This window comes from Trifolium pratense, linkage group LG6 (assembly GCF_020283565.1).
Source record: "Trifolium pratense cultivar HEN17-A07 linkage group LG6, ARS_RC_1.1, whole genome shotgun sequence".
Classification (NCBI taxonomy): Eukaryota; Viridiplantae; Streptophyta; class Magnoliopsida; order Fabales; family Fabaceae; genus Trifolium; species Trifolium pratense.
In genome coordinates, this window is record NC_060064.1 from 19,348,679 (window position 1) to 19,367,369 (window position 18,691).

General features: G+C 29.1%; 1 protein-coding gene across 1 annotated transcript; it reads right to left on the minus strand.

Annotated features, from left to right (window-relative positions):
* Positions 1–10,727: 10,727 nt before the first annotated feature.
* Positions 10,728–17,085, minus strand: LOC123892746 (proteasome subunit alpha type-6-like). The gene is made up of 9 exons (XM_045942604.1): positions 16,820–17,085; positions 16,289–16,383; positions 16,120–16,201; positions 15,391–15,487; positions 14,876–14,934; positions 14,636–14,718; positions 12,948–13,043; positions 11,777–11,836; positions 10,728–11,150 (listed from the first exon to the last, which is right to left on the minus strand). Exons 1-9 carry the CDS (start codon positions 16,893–16,895, stop codon positions 11,058–11,060), a joined length of 741 nt encoding a protein of 246 aa, XP_045798560.1. The 5' UTR covers positions 16,896–17,085; the 3' UTR covers positions 10,728–11,057.
* Between the last annotated feature and the right edge of the window lie 1,606 nt (positions 17,086–18,691).

An 18,691-nucleotide genomic window follows, 5' to 3' on the forward strand; every position in this document is an offset into this window, starting at 1 on the left:
TCTATATCTCTATATTAGTCTTATTAAATCTCTTCATTTTTTCTTTTCCAAAAAAAAAATCTCTTCATTTTTATTATTTTCTTAATGTTTCAACGAAACTTCAATAAAGCAACATGGCCCTAATTAGCAACATTTTTATTAATAAAGTTGCTAACTTGTTTTATTGAAGTTTCGTTGTCTTCTATAGAGGCTATTAATTTCCTTATTTGTTTTTGTGTTTTGTGATTAGGGCTTACCCCCAACGTTAATAGAGTGATAGAGAATTAAGAGAAAAAATTGTTAATAAAGAGTAAATGAGATGATGCAAATCCATTTGAAAATTTGAGTTTTTACTTTTTACAATAACATATGACAAACTATTTCATCACATACTACATAATTTCATAAGTAATCTTGTGTTTTTTGTTTCAAAGAAGTAGAGGATTGTCCACATTGTTTCTTCAAATGTCCTTTTATGCAACAAGTTTGGAGAAAGATTTTCAGTTAGATAGGTTGTGCTTTTCATCATTGTGCTGAAAGATGGCAGCATCTCAATTTTTTTGGAGACATTGTGAAATCTAAAAGGGGGCCAAAAGTTAAACATTTGATTTGGCTTGCGACAACGTGGTGTACATGAAATTTAAGAAACAACATTATTTTTAGGGGTGTTATAGCTGATTTGACTTTGTTGGTAGACCAAATTAAACTCATTTCTTGGTTCTGATTCATAGGCCGTTCGGGTAGATCTTGCACCTACTTGTATTCTGATTGGTGTGTTAATCCCTTAATATGTATCTTTAGTATTTAAGGGATTCTCTTTGTATTGTAAGGATTTGAGTACTCCTTGTACTCCTTATTAATACAATTTTGATTATAAAAAAAAAAAAACATAATTTCATAAAAAATAAAATAAAATTATTTGAAACAAGAAATGGTTGGTAATTTTGGTAACTATCAATTGATTTCATTTAATGCTACTTGTCAATGACCACCGACTAGACTGGTACTAAATTTTATGCTACTTGTCAATGGTTTGTTATGCTGATTTATGCACAAATTTAGGCACACAAACATTAACAAAAAAAATTAAAAGAAAAATAAAATGGTCACATCAATTAATATAATTTTAAGAAAAATGTTAACATGTGCACTAAAGACACATGTTAAGGAAGCAAAAGTAGAAATAATATATTGAAATTTGTGCATTTAACTTTTTAAACATTAAATTTATTTTTAACATTAAATGCAATTTTCTATATTTAGAATCTTAACATATGCCCTTGGTGCATATGTTAACATGACCCTAATTTTAATCATATCTTTTTTAAAAAAAATTCACTTATGTGAGTGTGCCTAAGAATAATTCATTTGGGCTTTGTACCCATGTTAGCATTTCTCTATTATGCTTTCCCCAAAATGGTTATTCCGGACCTAAAGAGAGTAATTGCTACTTTCCGCTTAATGAAAAAGCTTATTAAGATTTGTTTTTGGGTAAACAACCTAATTCTGGTTCTTAACTGTGTCAACCATATTTCGGCTCTTATATGTTATAAATATTGTCATTTTATTTATTCATTCAAATCGACAAAGTACATCAATCAAAATCATTAATATTCAAATTCGCTAAAAACTAAAAAGGATGAATCTACGAACAAACTCACAACATCCGAGTTAATAGCATAAAACGGCTCAATGACAAAGCCTACAATTGATATAATAAACTTCAAGTGTCTGGAATAGTTATGCCTCCGGATCTGCAATGTTGACGACTCTAAAATCATTGAATCTGCCCTGAATTTGGATCGAAACAAATCTGCAAATTTAAACAAAACAAACACCGTACAAAGACGGGATAAACACTGTACGAAGACGGGATAAACACTGTACGAAGACGGGATAACAAACAACTTCGCACTAAGGCGGGACAAACGAAAAAATCACAAAGGAAAAACTCAAATGAAACCTAAAATTATGTGTAAATCACTTATTGAATTGAAAAAGAAATTAAAAAACATTGTTATATATTAAAATTGCAAATTTAAATGTATCTTTAGTTTATGGCCGACTTAACTTAGTAGAGTTTAAAGCGGACATTAATATCAGACTTAACAAAAAAAATGTACATTTTTTAGTAAACAATATTGTAAGAAAGAAAAACGTAAATTTTAATTTTATAAAAAATTAAATATGATTTTTTTGATAATAAAGGTAAAAATGTATCGATTATATTTGTAGTAAAAATAAAATATACTATTAAAAAATACTTCTATAATATAAACAAAATAAAAATTATGATTTTTATTGCATAATACTCCTTTCGGACACAAATATATGCAAGAAAAACTATTTACGTGGTGTTTAAGAAATTTAGTTAAGTATAGTTAATTTTCTTGATTTAATGCAAAACATAAGTTAAGTTTACTATATTACCCATTTTGAAAAGTGTAAAAGTGTAAAAGTGAAATAAATGCTTAAAATAAAATAGAATTAAATAAGGGTATATTAGGAATAATTGTATTAATTAGTTTAAAAGTAGTTAACTTTTGCTTATAATTATGACCAAAATTTGAAGGGTTTTTTTTGTTTAGGGAGTATTTGTTTTAATCATTTTAATTTAATTTATTTTAGTTTCATAATATTATTATTATTTAAATTTATAAAAATATCAGCTTCAATATTTGAGTTGTATATTAATATTAAATTTAAATAAAATATTGAAAAAAAATTTGTTAATAACTAATTGGTAAAAAAAGAAAATCCAACTAAAATTGGTAGTTATATTTTCTATTTCCCTTTTTATATTATGGTATAGATCAATAATTTTTGTTTGAAATAAACAATATTTAACAATTAGAACATCATAATTAATAAGGAAAAAAACTGTTAAAGGAAAATAATAACCGAAAAATAACTACAACCTGAAAAATAACCGAGTGTATGAAAAAAGTGGAGGCCTAAATATATATCTCTATAATATACATTATTTTTACAGAGCTCTCTTGTGCATTCTTAAGAAAAAAATCTTAAGTGTTATTATTATAGAGTTTTTCCTTGTGCGGAACTTTTAGCATAAGGTCTATTGTTCGAATCCCAATGACAATAATAATTCAATTTTTATAATATTACCTTATTATTAGCATAAGGTTTGTTGTTCCAATCTTATTGGCAACAACAATCAAATTTTGATAATATCTTATTAGAGAAATTTTTTTTTGAAGAAGCTAAATTAGCCACCCAAATTGGCGCCAGAGAGAATCGAACCTCAGACCTCAAGAGGAGCACACTCCCAGGTCCCAAGTCAATACCAATGCACCAACCCAAGTGGGTTTCTTATTAGAGAAAATTACCTTATTATTAGCATAATGTTTGTCGTTCGAATCTCAACATTGCAAAATTTTCTATATATATATATGGTTATATAATTTTATTTTATTTCAATACTAGAGTGTCACAACCTCAACCACATTTTGCACATGAATATAGCAGAATTACTAACACAAGTGGTAACTCAATAATAATATAAAATCCAATATATACAAAACTTTTCAATGGAAGATTTTATAAGTGTTGGATTTCACGGTTAACCACATATTCTGCATTTAGAATTAAGGAGATTGTTAATTTTCACTTAACAATTTATAATATAAATCTCCTTATAACAAATAAAATTCTCAAAAGAATTTTTATATATAAAGTAGCTATCATATAAAGAGTATGATGATCATATATAAAAGGTTTATCATCATATGAGTGAGATTAAGTCTCTAGTATTATAAAATAGGATATGAGACTGTATATATAAAAGGTATAAAAGGTTTTAATAACTCACTCAAAAAACTCAAATGCTACAATTATAGACATACACATTTGAGAAATAGTTTGGTTACACGCAGCGGAAATACACGAGACTTACATTTATTGAGGGTATATGAGAAAATAGTCATTAACTTCCATAACTGTTGAAAAATAACAATAGTTTGAAATATGTCAAATATAGTGAAAATAGAAAAAAAAAGTTGAATATCTCAAATGTACAATTTAAAACCATTTAAAATAATGACATAAAATAAATAGAATTTTTGTTGATAGAGTTGTTAAGCATTTGAGATTTTGACATATTGCTTTTACAAAAATATAGAATGATATGGAAGTATATAATAATTTATGAGAAAAGACTATAATTAATATCCTCAATATAAGTCTCTACAGTAGTTTTATGTCTAGAATTATGAAACAAATAAATATATTTGTTTCTTAGCTATAGTTAATTTGCATGTAGAATTTTCCTCACTTGACAAAGAATGGTATTTAAAATGGTTAGATATTTTTCTTACACCAAGGAAAGGATGATCATGTTAAGCAATGTCATACCGATATGGTATGTCCATTACGTCACACAATACATAGTGAGGATTCTCCCACTTGATAGAGAATGATAGTTGAATTAAAAGTTTGAAAATATTTTAAATAAATATTCAACTATTTCTCTATCACATGAAGATCGTGTTGAGTGACGTCACACCGATAGGGTTATGTCCGCCACTTAACAAAATCTAGGGATAGATGACAATCCAATTTTTATTTTTATTTTTAAATAAAGTTTAAATAATTCATTAATTAAAATTAGGATAATATTGGATTGCAAAATTAAGATAGTAGCTACATGCGCTATAATATATTTAATGAAATTTCTTACTTATTGTAATATCATTCAAGGGTATTAAGGATAGTAAGTAAGAACTATAGCATTTCAATGTACGGTTCTTATGTCACAACATTTTAATAGTGACAGAGTATTTGAAATATAAGTATATAAAATTAAAGTACATTGAGTAATAACGAATATTATATTAACAACAACAGACCGATAGGGTATGATTGTTGTCGGTATACTTTGCATAATTGTATCCACGATAGGTGAGATTACAATTATACAAATCATTAATGTTTATGCTTAAAAGAATATGATAAAATAATATCATGCATAAACAATTTATTTAATTTTATTCAATATTAGTCATATTAAAATAATAGAAAGACATGCTTAAAAGTATTTTAAATTAGCACATCATAAATATGACTTTAGAATTTATATACGAAAGAGTATGATAGGAAGAGTTATTATTTAAAATAAAAGTGTGTAAAATAGTTTTGTATTTTATCCAGAATAAAACTCTTAGAGTAAAGTTTTAAATACTCCCACTATAACTTAAATATAAATTGAAAATGGAGTTTTATTGTGAGAAATATATATATATATATATATATACAATCATTATAGAGTTCTATTTAGAATTTCCTGGAAAAGGATTCCACTTTTATATTTATATAATTGCACAATAAGAGAAGAAGAAATAGAACTCTATAATGATTGTATATATATATATATATATATATATATATATATATATATATATATATATATATACAATCATTATAGAGTTCTATTTAGAATTTCCTGGAAAAGGATTCCACTTTTATATTTATATAATTGCACAATAAGAGAAGAAGAAATAAATTTCTTCATATATGCAATAACCAGTAGTGGGTCACAAGAGGTTAAAGAATTTGATAAAATTGTGACTAACCTCATAAAGTGTGACATTCGTCTTTAGAGTCATTGGCCTTTGATGATTTGGCGAGAATATCATTTGATAACATCATCTCAGAATATCCATGCATAAAGAATAAGCCATTAAAAAATATATGAGACTCTAATTATAAATCAAAATAATTTACTTAAATATTTGGCTGCAAGGATGATAATAGTTTTAAAATAGCCTCAATTTCAAATAAACTTGTTTTGATGATATTTAAGTGATAAACAACAATGAGGCGTATAAATTTTAATTCATACTTAAAATTTTAGCATAAAAAATGCAAGATTGCATCATTGAATAAAATAAAATATATAGTTTAATACTAACTTGATCCAAATATTTAATTGCGACAAGACACTTAATTAACATAATTAGAAAGTTTATAATATTTGTCAGAAAGTTAAGAACAAGGGTCTAAATTTATATTTGTCGCAAAAGAATTGTTCAACTTTAAATATTTGGATCGTTATGCTAAAATAATATGAATTGAAGAATTTAACTAATAGAGTAAATACACAATTGTCCATAATAGAATTCTCAAAATAATTTGATTTTAAATACTCCCAAAATAGTTTTTAATTTTAAATGGAGTTAATTAGCAAGAAATTAGAGATTAAAGAGTTCTAAATTTCAAAATTATTTTGGACAATAGTTTATTTCATACATATAATTGCACATTTTAAATTTTCACAAAGGAGTATATATAATATTTAGACAGAACCCTATATTTGATATGCCGGAGTGATATATTGACCCAAAATATATTTATTGTTATTGACTCCATAAATTATTTTAAGATGGTAATATGCTGCCTTGATTATGCTTAAATTCAAATTTCTATTGACTCTGCCTCTCTCCGCCTCTCATATGGTTAAATGTTCCATTGAAGACCCTTAAGTCTAAATCCTATTGGCTACATAGTTTCAATTATATGTTGCCTAAATAGGGTTTAATTAAATGTTTCTTTGATGACTCTTAAGTCTAATTCTTATTGGCTATATACGATGACCCTTATTCCTCTATGACCTTTAAGTTCAATTCTTATTGGTTATATAAATTCGGTTAATGTTGTCTCGCTGACCCTTATTAAATGTTGTCTCGATGATCCATAAGTCCTATTATTATTTGCTATATAAATTCAGTTATATGTTCTCTGGATGACCTTAAATCCAATTAATATTGGCATTATAAATTTGGTTAATTGTTGGCTTGATGATCTCTATATCCCATTGTTGCTGACGAAATAAATTTTGAAATGGTTAAATGGTTGCTCGGTGATAGTGCAATCTACACCTGAAGGCAAGTAACTATTTTTAGTATCCATTTTCGATTCATTTCAATTTTGAAATTCAACATGCACTAATCTGTGTTGTTTTTGAAGAGGTTGCTCGAGAATTAGATCTGAGGTGGAAGAGAAAAATGACATAATTAACATGATTTTGCTTGAAAAAAGGTATCCATTTTTTCTCGATTTTCTAGAAAGATTCGATCTTTTGCCGAAAGACCCTGTTTGACATCAATACTTTGAATTAGACCCATACTTCATACTTTGCAAAGTGCGATAGCTTTCTCAAAAGATTTTCTATCGGCTGAATTATGAGCATCGTGGTTAAATGTTGCCTCGATGACTTAGACTAGATACCCTATATTTGATATGCCGGAGTGATATATTGACCCAAAATATATTCATTGTTATTGACTCTATAAATTATAATGTATTCCACCATTATATCAAGGTAACATTACGAGGATTTGTTTGATCCGAGTTTGTTATCAATGCTTGATATTTATACTTCCGTAGATTAATTTTATTTCTTTGTTTTTTATTAGAATCAGTTCGTTTTGTATTTCTGATTGCTGATGCTCACTATTGCTGATGCTCACTATGTGTTTGTTTGGTTGCTGATGAAATGTAGAAAATTGATTTTAACCTAATCGTATTGTATTTTACGATCTATTAGTGCCCTATGACATTCCATAAGTAGGTTAAATGTATTTTTGTACTCTATTTTGATTATCCGGTTTATTGATTGTTTCTTATTTGTTTATTATTTGCAGTCTCATTACTAATTTCATATACTATTAGGGCCCGTTTGGTGCGCAGGATAGGATAGTGACAGGATAGGATATACAACAGGATAGTGATAGGATAGGATATTAGCAGGATAACAGTTATCATCAGTTATCCTATCCTGTGTTTGGTGCACACGGGATAACAAACATGATAACTATTATATCATATTTTTAATACATATTTGTTCATACCAATATGATAAGATACATAACATATTTAAATGACAAAATTACCCTCATAAAACAATTGTTATTTGTTAAAAATTATATTGTAATACTTTGAATTTTATAAATAAAAATATAAATAAGTAATTGTACAAAAAGAAAAAGTAATCAAATAACTTTAAATTTTAAATACAAATCATGAGAAAATAAACAAATTAAGTTTTTTATATGAATCATGATCAAATAAATAACTCAATTATACATGTTAGATAAGCTAAATAAATATATGATATATGTAAATAATAAAACTACCATGGCAAAAGAATTATATTTAAGTTGTTATTAAATTTAAATTAATATTTTTATTTTGCAATTTTTTAATAATTATTTTAATTTAAAATATTGTAATTTTAGGAGAATTTTGATTTTTTAGATTATATAAATTACAAAATTACCCTTATGAGAAAATCACATATATATTTAAAAATTAATTATTTTATTATTAATTTACTATCAAATTATTTTATTTATTTTCAGTTTTTTATTTTAAAATATATTTTATAGAATAAATCAACGATTTTTTTTTTCTTATCCTATCCTGCTGGTAACCCAGCTCAAATTCAGGATAAGGATTTTAACTAGAGAAACAGGATAGGATAAGCTTCAGGATTAACTTATCATATCCTGTTGTGTCACCAAACACTGGATTGAGACAGGATATGATATAGTTATCATATCCTGTCTCTTATCCTGTGCACCAAACGGGCCCTTAGCTTATGCTTATACCTATTTTATTGTTATAAAGTAGTATTGGGCTTATGGTGGTCAGATTAGGGTTTATGGGTGGTCTTGGTCAAATCATCATGCCTATTGAAATGGCTGAGTTTATATGCAACTCGTTTAACTTATCTCTTACTGTGAAATCCCTTTGTTTAATGTCCAGAATCACTTTGGTGTTTTGTTCTCAATCCTTTATGCTTTCAACATGTTATTTTATATTTTTTCCTAGTTCTTTGTCCCTCGTATTACCCATTCTTAACATGATATTGAGAACATGCGTATTGTTATTGAGTTTTACCCGTTTTGCTGATTTAATTTATATATTGTTATGTGGTTTAGTTATAGTTTGTTGTTAAGTTCCCAGTAGCTTTATTACACATCTAACAAGTTTTTGTTGCTAGTTTTTTACTATTCTTTAGTTTTCATGCCTTTACTTATGCTACGTGTTCTGTATATTATAGTTTCAGATGGCAATGGAAGTTACACAGATCCTATTAAATGCCCAAGCAGTGGATGGTGCTGTGAGGAAACAAGCTGAAGATAACTTGAAACAATTCCAGGAGCAGAATCTTCCAAGTTTCTTAATTTCAATGTTTCTCACCTGGGTTTTTGATTTCAATTCTTAGCTATTCTTCTTTCAATTCTATTTTCTTTCCTTAGGATATTAGGATTTATTGTTTTAGGTTAATCTTTCAAAGTGGGTTCCTTGTTTTAGGATTTATAAAACTTTCGCTAAATGGGTTCTTTATTGGAAGACTATGCATTTAATTATAAATTCCCTCGATGCTTGTATTTGATTGCTTTAATTTCTTTATTGGAAGACTACACATTTACTTATAAATTCCCTCGATGCTTGTATTTGATTACTTTAATTTCTTTATTTGGAAGACTATGCATTTAATTATAAATTCCCTCTATTCGTAAGCTTAATCATATGAGTTCAATGATATATGCCATTGATAAATCTGTTATATATTATCTTAAACTTTTTGTTGCTATTTAGACTTTCTACTCCAAAATATATTTGTTCCTAATATGAAGAACTAATCTGCATTTTCACTACCTTTTATGCCAAAAGAGATGAAGAAATTGGCCTTAAAGTTCGTTTAAGAGTGCAAAAGAGCAAGGTATTGGATTCCATCATGGAAAGCCTATTGCTGCATTCAAGTAAAAATTAGTTCTTTTGATCACTAATATATTTAATTGTCTATTAGTAAAAATTATAAAAATTTAATATTTTGAAAATACTCATCAAAACAAATTAAACAATATTTACATTTATATATTATTAATAAATTACATTCAAAATAAGATAAATGAATAGTATATTTTTGTCAAACAGAATCTAATAATTAGAGACAGGGTGTATTACTCATAATTATATGAGTTGTAATAGCTTGTAAGAATTATTTGTAGTGCCTGTTATTGCTTTGACCATTCACATATATATACAACAATTGTATCATATGATTACTCCTAATTACTCCTAATGATTCTCATATAATTAGGAGTAATCTTTCATAATAATAAAGTCTAATAATATACTGGGCTTAGGCCCCTTTGCTTACCAAAAAAAAGTCTAACAATATACGTAGAGATATTTAAAAAAATATATAATTCTAATAGTTTTACTATATATCTATATGCAATCTATCAATATAATTCATGGTATTACCACCTCATAAGATGAAGGGGATAAAAAAAGTTGATTTTTATACGATGAACTAGTTCGCATCCTAGAATGTCAATTGTGGTTTTTTAATTTTTGCAATTTTACAAACTGATATCTTAAGTAGCAAGAGGGATAAATTGAGAATATCAGGGGATGCGCATGTCCTATGAGAGTGCGAGAAGAAAAACTCAACCTTCGCATCCATCTCTCTTACTTTTTCAACTTCCATTTTTCTGTGTCTAGAGTTTGTCTTTATCATTTCATTGAAAAAAAATAGGATTGATTGTGGGAATTCATTTACTTAAGAGTTTGTCCAAAAACTAATAGAATGAAGGAACAAATCAAAATATAGGAGGACTGTCATAGGTAGTAATATTTGGGGGAAAAGGAGAGAAAAAAAAAGTTTTCAAGATTTCTTTCTTCATCTTCACTAAACAGGTACGAAAATACAGGAATGGTAAAAATAAAATAAAATGAAATTTCAGTTTATTTTTTTAAATGGGAGAGAACCGGCCGGTTTTTCCGGTTCACCAGTTTTCCCGGTTCTCACCGGTTCAAAGCGATTTTTCTCCGATTTAGCGGACCCTTGTCTGTGTTCAACTCAAGCAGAGTGTAATTGCCAACATATGAATCATACAATGGTTAAGCTCCAACTTGTAATAATAGCAAATATAATCTTCAACGTCATCTTTTGGCAACTAGATACATTCAAATATCATAACAAAATCAATTGAATGATCCCACACAACAGGTAATTGATTAATCTAAACTGAAAAAGTCTGGAGAACTCAATCACGCTCGCTTATTGAAGTCAAGTGTTCATCAACTTCCTCGGTGGACAGAACTCTAAATTCTGGATTATCCATCTGCACAACTCCAACCTAGAAAACGCAAAATACCACCATTTGCATCAAATCATTATGAGAAAGTATTTGTTGGATAGCAAGAATAAGAAAAATTAATTCCTTAACCAATAAATTTAGAACAAAAATGCCATCAATCTGATCTATATCACAGGAAACACGAAGTTTCAAAAAATCGCGAAATAATATTCTGGAACAACCAATATTACAATGCAAAGCTCCAAGAACCTATTGATTATCAATATATGTTTTGGTTATTAATCACTCACATAAACATGAGCTATAAAACTGGAAATATGACAGGAACAGAAATCAGATAAAAGACTGTTATATATTCGTCATATTAAGAGTCAACTAATGGATTCATGATAGTAAAATAACTATTCTAGCCTGAGTTGAGTGACATGAAAAGAAAAGCGAGAAAAGATAACGATATATTATTATATAATGCTGAAAAGAGGGTTTTAAATGGAAAATACTGGACAGGAAGACAAAACTCCAGGCCTAATTGTTAGATGACAACAATACGAGTACAGTTACATATAATCTTCAAAATTAAAGGCAAGGTAATGTTTTGGCACCTTAGGAAACAAGAATGAAATCCTTAATAGGGGAAAAAAAAAAAAGGTTTTACTAAATTTTACCTCAATCTCAGTGGCCTTAAAATCCTCTTGAAGAACTGATTGCAAGGCAGAAATGGCAGTCTGAATAAAAAAAGCATGGAAATCGTAGAGTTAGAACCTTAAAAGCGTATTCAGATGACTGTTTAACAAAATTTATAAACAATATATATTTACAATAAGTTTGTACTGTCTTCAATGACAATATTGCTTTTAGCAAAACCCTGAAAGATCCAATGAATATCGGAGGTTTGGTTTTACTACATTATCTGACAGATTTAGCACTCAGAAATACAATAAATATCACATTTCAGTATTTTTGCCAACTTCTCGCCTTTTACTAAATATGGCCAATCTTCACCATCCACATACATCCAATATTTTTTTCAAATAATTGTAATGCAGATTAATAATCATAATGGTAGAATATATTATAATAGCATAGTAAATAGTTATCGAGAAAATTTATAAGAGTTTCCAGAAAAGGAAGAAATTATGATAAAGAAATTGATTGTTAATGAAATAGTGTGTGAGAGTGTAACCAAAGCTTCCAGCAAGGGTGTTACTGTAGTAGAAGAATCCATCAGTGATCCCAAATCAAGAAGCAGAACATGAATTGCAGCACTTGTCACTATAGAATGTGGTGAAAGAGGAAGTGGAGATAAAAAATATATGAGGCCTTTTGAAACCAAATCAGACTCTAGGTACCATATTTTGAATATGGTGAAGAGTAAAAAGAAAACTAATATGAAACTATAAATTTGTAATCAGAACTTTACAAAGAGTAGAATCTCTCCTATAGATAAAGACTCTAACTATAAGTAACCACCGCATTGAATAACTGTAACTAACTGGCTATCTTTCACTTTGTTACTATAGTACATATCTGCAGATAAGTCTAGACCAAACAAGGAAAAGCCTATTATAGGATACTTGATTAGCAGCGGCGGGAATAAGTAGTAACCAACAAGCGGGAATAAGTAGTAACCAACAAAAAAATATGGAGTATTCATATAATCCAATAACATAGTAGACTCCCCTTTTAGACCAAAAATAAAGTTGAGTGAAAGACAGTAAATCTCTCAAGCGAGGCAATAGAGTAACATAACAGTACTGTTTATCAATTTAACCTTTCAAACAAAATTTGGCTTGCAAAATGGGAGTGGGGAAAAATTGAACAAAGCAAAAATATTACCTGAACTGTCTCCGCATAGGTAAACGAAGGGTCATTCTTCATCCTCTTTTCCAAGAAATTGATGGCCTCTTGGTCTTTCAATCCGGCACTTGCGGCCTAAGTACATAATAGAATTTTAGAAAAATAGACAAGTTCTGAGTGCAAGTGCATATAGTTATGGTAATTGGTAATCGATCATTGGCACGTAAAGTGATAAAGAAAGTAAGAAAACAACATGTTTTTTAATGGAAAAATGGCATGCAGAAGCATCATTGTAATGCAAGAAACCCAACTATGTTGGCACTCAAACATTACCTATCATCTGCAACACACCAAAAATTAATTATAAAAGAGAAGAATAGAAATTGGATAGGCAAAACCAAAACCCACTGAATAAAGAATCAATCAAATCTATAGATAGGAAGACCTAATCAATTTCAGTAAAAGCCTGTCGATAAAACTAGGAGTTAAATCCCACTAAAGAGATCTTATTCTCTTCCTCTCTTCTTTTCCCTTGTTTTTTTTCCTTTCCCTGTTATTATTTTTTCTCCTCTCTCCAAAAACTATGATTATGACTAACCATCTAACATTGTTGATGTCCTTCTTTCAAGTTCTAAGTGGTAAATACTGGAAGTTACAATTTTTCAAAAAAAAAATAAACGGAAGTTAAAAAATTTATGCAGTTACTTGTAAAAAAGCTCAGTTGTTTGATTGGGTAAAAAAAGACAAAAGTATAAATAAAATACTTTAAATGAACCATAAAGTTGAAAGAAAAAATTACTATACCAAAACTTAGTATCGCTTTTATATAAAGGTATAGATAAAATAGTAAAAATAAAGGACAAATTGGATGAAAAACTGGCTACACCAAAACTTGGTATCCATGTTATGATGATAATTATTAAATCAAATTTATCACCTACTTATGATAAGTCCAAGGCTACTAAAATAATTTTAAAATGACAAGATATTAGATTGCCTAACTGTATCCATCGTCTACCACCGGGCACTATACAATCTCTAATAGCAACATTCCTTTCTAATAAAAGATAAACAATATTTCCTCTCTTCATTTACGTAGTCCCTTTTCACCACTATTACCTAATAAAATCCCTTCTTCTCGGTCTAGATACATAGAGGTAGAGCGTTGTTGTCAATTGTCATAACAATTATACATATAGATAGTATTTTAGGATGATAACTTAATTCCTTACTTTCTCATCGATAATCATGTTAGTAAGCACCAAGAAGAATTTTAGGGTGCTTTATAATAATAGAATAAAAGAAGAATAGATTCATACACAACTTTCACAAAGAACATCTTGCTTTAGTTTTTGTCAATCCCCTCCTCTATTAATTTATAACTACAGTCTATACTTGATAGCTTTCGATACATAAAATATTGAAATAGATCGATGAAGAACCAAGCTCCTTTAAAGTGAGAGTGAATCTCAACTGTTGATTAAAAACATCAATCATTGACATCACAACAAATAATGGCTGTGTTTAAATTACAACAGTCAATTTTTTCATAAAGAAATACTTTACCCTCTTAAATAAGTGCTCATTTTAGAAGAGCCGAATTTAATAAAGAATAAAAAATCAGAAACATTTATGGAATTGAAATTACTACGAACAAGTTTTGCATCTTCTCCTATTAAACAACTCAAATAATCTAAAATCAAAGTAAGAAATGATCTTCTACGTACCTTGTGACCAAAGTAATGACCAGCAGGGTCACATTTGTAAAGTTGGGGCCCATATTCGTCATCAATACCCAATACCATAGAAACTTTGCACCGCAATAGATTAAAATCACAGAATGAGAAAATGACATCAATAATGACAATAAGTAATTGAGTTAATATCATATAAAATTAAGTATTTAACCTTCAAACAAGGTGTAAGTTGTTCATCAGTGAACACTTCAAAGGAAAATAAACACATACCTACTCCAAGTGGTCTCATAGAAGCATGTTGAGTATAGACTTGTGATTTGTCTGCAATCCTGTCAACATATAAGGTTACAAACTTCAGATACAAAAAAAAATTATAAACAAATTGTAAAACTATTTAGAACATATGAAATATCTCATAATATATTTGTTATTATGTTAGTTTATCTCCTAGTATCAATTTCTAATCTTAAATTTTTTAAATTATCTTCTAGAATTAGATTCCATATTGCTAGTTATTATCATTATTTGTTTCTTGATTTTCCTTTTTATTTAGGGTTAGAAGTCTTATAGACCTATAATTAAGGGTTAGTATTCACTATTCAATCCTTTGTATAATGATAGTATCAAGGATATCTCGCAATAATTATTTATTTTCTACTCATTCTTCTGCTCTTTTTTCTAAGATAATGAGTTTTAAAGGAAGACATGAAAGAGAGCCATAAGCAGCTAGAGTCTAGTAATATAGCAGCACATGTATGCATAATGTTAAAAGCTGAACCACCTACCATTTAGACAGCACATCCACAGGCATCTCATATCCATATCTAAAGCGATACTCAGCTGCTTCATTTCTTGCTTGTTGAACTAGTGTCCTGGCATCAGCTGAAAAGGAGTGGGAAATAGAAATATTTTAGTTCAAAATATATGTATGAACGTGTCAACCCACAGGAAATCAACATTATCATTGTCTGTGGTTGAAATCAAATACATTTTATCACATCATAGTTCAAAAGATATGCATTCTCTGCAGTAAGAATATCAATAGGTTTAAATTTTTTTTTTTTTTTTTGACGAAAGGTTTAAATATATATTTGGTCTCTGCAAATACAGTGAATTTGGGTTTTTATTACTATAAATTTGTCTTTTAGTTTTCCTCCCTACAAAGTCAGATTACATTATTTTTGGTCGTTGGCATCATCTAGTGTTACACAAACGATGGCATCGGATGTGTCATTTTATCTGATGTGGCACAAATTTTCATCATCTAACTCACCATTATGATCTTAATTAAATAAATTAAATTAATATAAAAGAATGATGAATGAGAGAAAGTGAGTACTTACAAATTTCTGATTTTAATATAAATGTGTTAAATCAATTTCACAAATCTAGAACAAAGTAATGATGAACAGTTGCAGTAAAGAACATACATACACAGGGTGACAGGACCGAAAAATGTGTTGAATCAATTTCACAAATCTAAAACAAAGATATAGATGCAATGATGAACATACCCGTGATGCCGGTGGCAAGTAAACCAAGATACTTTGTGATGGGAAAGAGATGTGTAACACTTGTCTGGTCCAACAGCTTGTCCTACATTCAACATTACCACCTGACGGGTCAGCTAAAATACTCATACCATTAAAAGAAAAAACCTAACAGTCAAATTATTCTACTCACCGGAACCTTTTTCTGAGTAACCACACAAACCGAATCTTTTCCTCTTACGCCAATCGAGGTATTACCAGCAGACTTAACAGCCTTGAAAGCATACTCTGTTGAACACATTCAAAAACCCTAACTCAGAACAATACAGCCTAACAAACTACACACTCAATCAAAACAAGCGAAATCCTATACGAAATAGCGTATCTTATAACAATTTGTTTAAATTCGGCTTTAACAACACAGATTAACATCAGGGGTTCGATTCTCACCCACAACAAAAATGTAACAATACTAATTCCTAACTACTAACTAGGCAGTTTCAAAAATAAAAAATAAATTAAATTTATCAAGCGCAATCCAAAAAATTGAAATAAACAGATAAAAACAATGACAAACCTAGCTCGATAAACCAATACCTAAGTAAATTTAATTTAATTAAACAAAATTAGAAGAAGAAAAACAAAATTGAGAAGAACTAAACTACAATTGACCTAATTAAACGACACCGTTGAAAGACGTGAATTAGTGATACAAGTTACATACCGACTTGAAAGAGACGGCCCTCGGGGGAGAAAATAGTGATGTGACGATCGTATCCACCTCCGCTTCCTCTACTCATGTTTCAGATTGCTTTTTCTCGAGGGCTTTTCGGTAATTTGGTGCGACAGTGCTTGCGGTGGTCGACGGAAAGAGATTGTGAAGAGAATGAAGAAACGAGTTGAGTGTGGGTGTATTTGTTCTTGAAGCTCATCTTCTTGCTCAAGAAAAGAAAAAAAATACCTCGACTAACACCGTGTTTGCTTAACAAAAGAGTACAAGGGAAGAAAGTATTGAAAATAATAAGATGATTATTTTTATTTTTTTTATGAATGTTTTTATTTTTTTTTTATGAATATAAGATGTTTATTAGGTATAGAGAAATTAAGATTATTATTGAGAAAAAGATTGATCATGCATTCTGTTGGGGTAAATTGGAGAGGAATCTGCGATATCAATGCTTATGAAAGAATTAAGTAATCAATCAAAGTACGTGGATGCCAATATTATTTTGAAGTAGTTTAGTGACTAAATTTTTTTCTTGTTGAATAATCAATCGTTAGTTGGTTTAGTGGTGATTGATACTGAACTTGGTAGGGAGGAATGTGATTCGATCCCCAGCAACTGTGATCGGAAGGGGGCTGGAAGTCTGGAACCACTTGATGCCAGAACTGACCCCCGAATCAGTTTGAATGAACAGATTCGGGGAATTCGCGAGGACGGTTGCGCCTTCCTCGATCCCCGCCCGAAGTATCCGCGGGAGAATATTTGCTTCCATCCCCGTCCCCACGGAAAAAAATCCTTGTTTTCAGAGCTCCAAACGGGTGCAAATTGACATCCCTACTCATACTTATACGTGATTCTAATATGACTACGAAATCAATTTAGCACCAATGGCTTGTCTAGGAGCTACTCAAGTTTTTTTTTTCATTTTGGATTAATTTAATCAAAGCCACGTAGACTAATTAATTACATGTTCATTTTTTATAAGAAAAATAAATTAAAAATAAAAAACAGATTGAAAACCTAGAAAATCAAAGTTCAACTTCATCCGTATCTTCATCATTCAAAACCTAGAAAGATAAATCTTCATCTTCCAAAATTCAAATCAAGAAGTAATTAAAAACGGGGCAATCCTTGCGGATATCCGCTCTGACGGATGTAAATTGACATCCCTACTCATACTTATATGTGATTCTAATATTACTACGAAATCAATTTAGCACCAATGACTTACTTGTCTATCTATGAGCTACTCAAGCTTCTTTTTTTCATCAAAAATAAAATAAATAATATTAAAAAAGAAACAAAACAATAACTATATTAAAAAAAAGAAACAAAACAATATTTTTCATCAAAAATAAAATAAATAATATTACTACCAAGTGTACTACTAACTATTAATAATAATAAAATAATGGGTCATGCTAACCAGTGCCCCCGGGACACTAGTTAAGGATACCAAAAATTTCTAATTTTCTAATAATAATAAAAATATATACGGGACCATCAAATATATACGAGACCTAATAAAATTTCTAATTTTCGATTAAAAATATATACGGACTTTCTGAAAAGGAAACTCGAAAAACAAGGTAAACTCCTAGCTCTAGCTTGTTTTGAATTCAACATAGTAGATGTACCTTCTGATACTTGGTGGCTAGACTCAGGTGCAACTATTCATGTTGTGAATTCTTTGCAGGGGTTTCAAAGCCTGAGGAAACCAAGTGATGTTGAGGCAAAGGTCATCGTGGGCGATGGAGCTGGAGTACCTGTTTTAGAGATAGGAGTTGTTTCTTTGCTTTTACCTTCTGGTCATACTTTAATTTTGAAAGATGCAGTTTATGTACCTTCCATGAGAAGGAATTTGATTTCAGT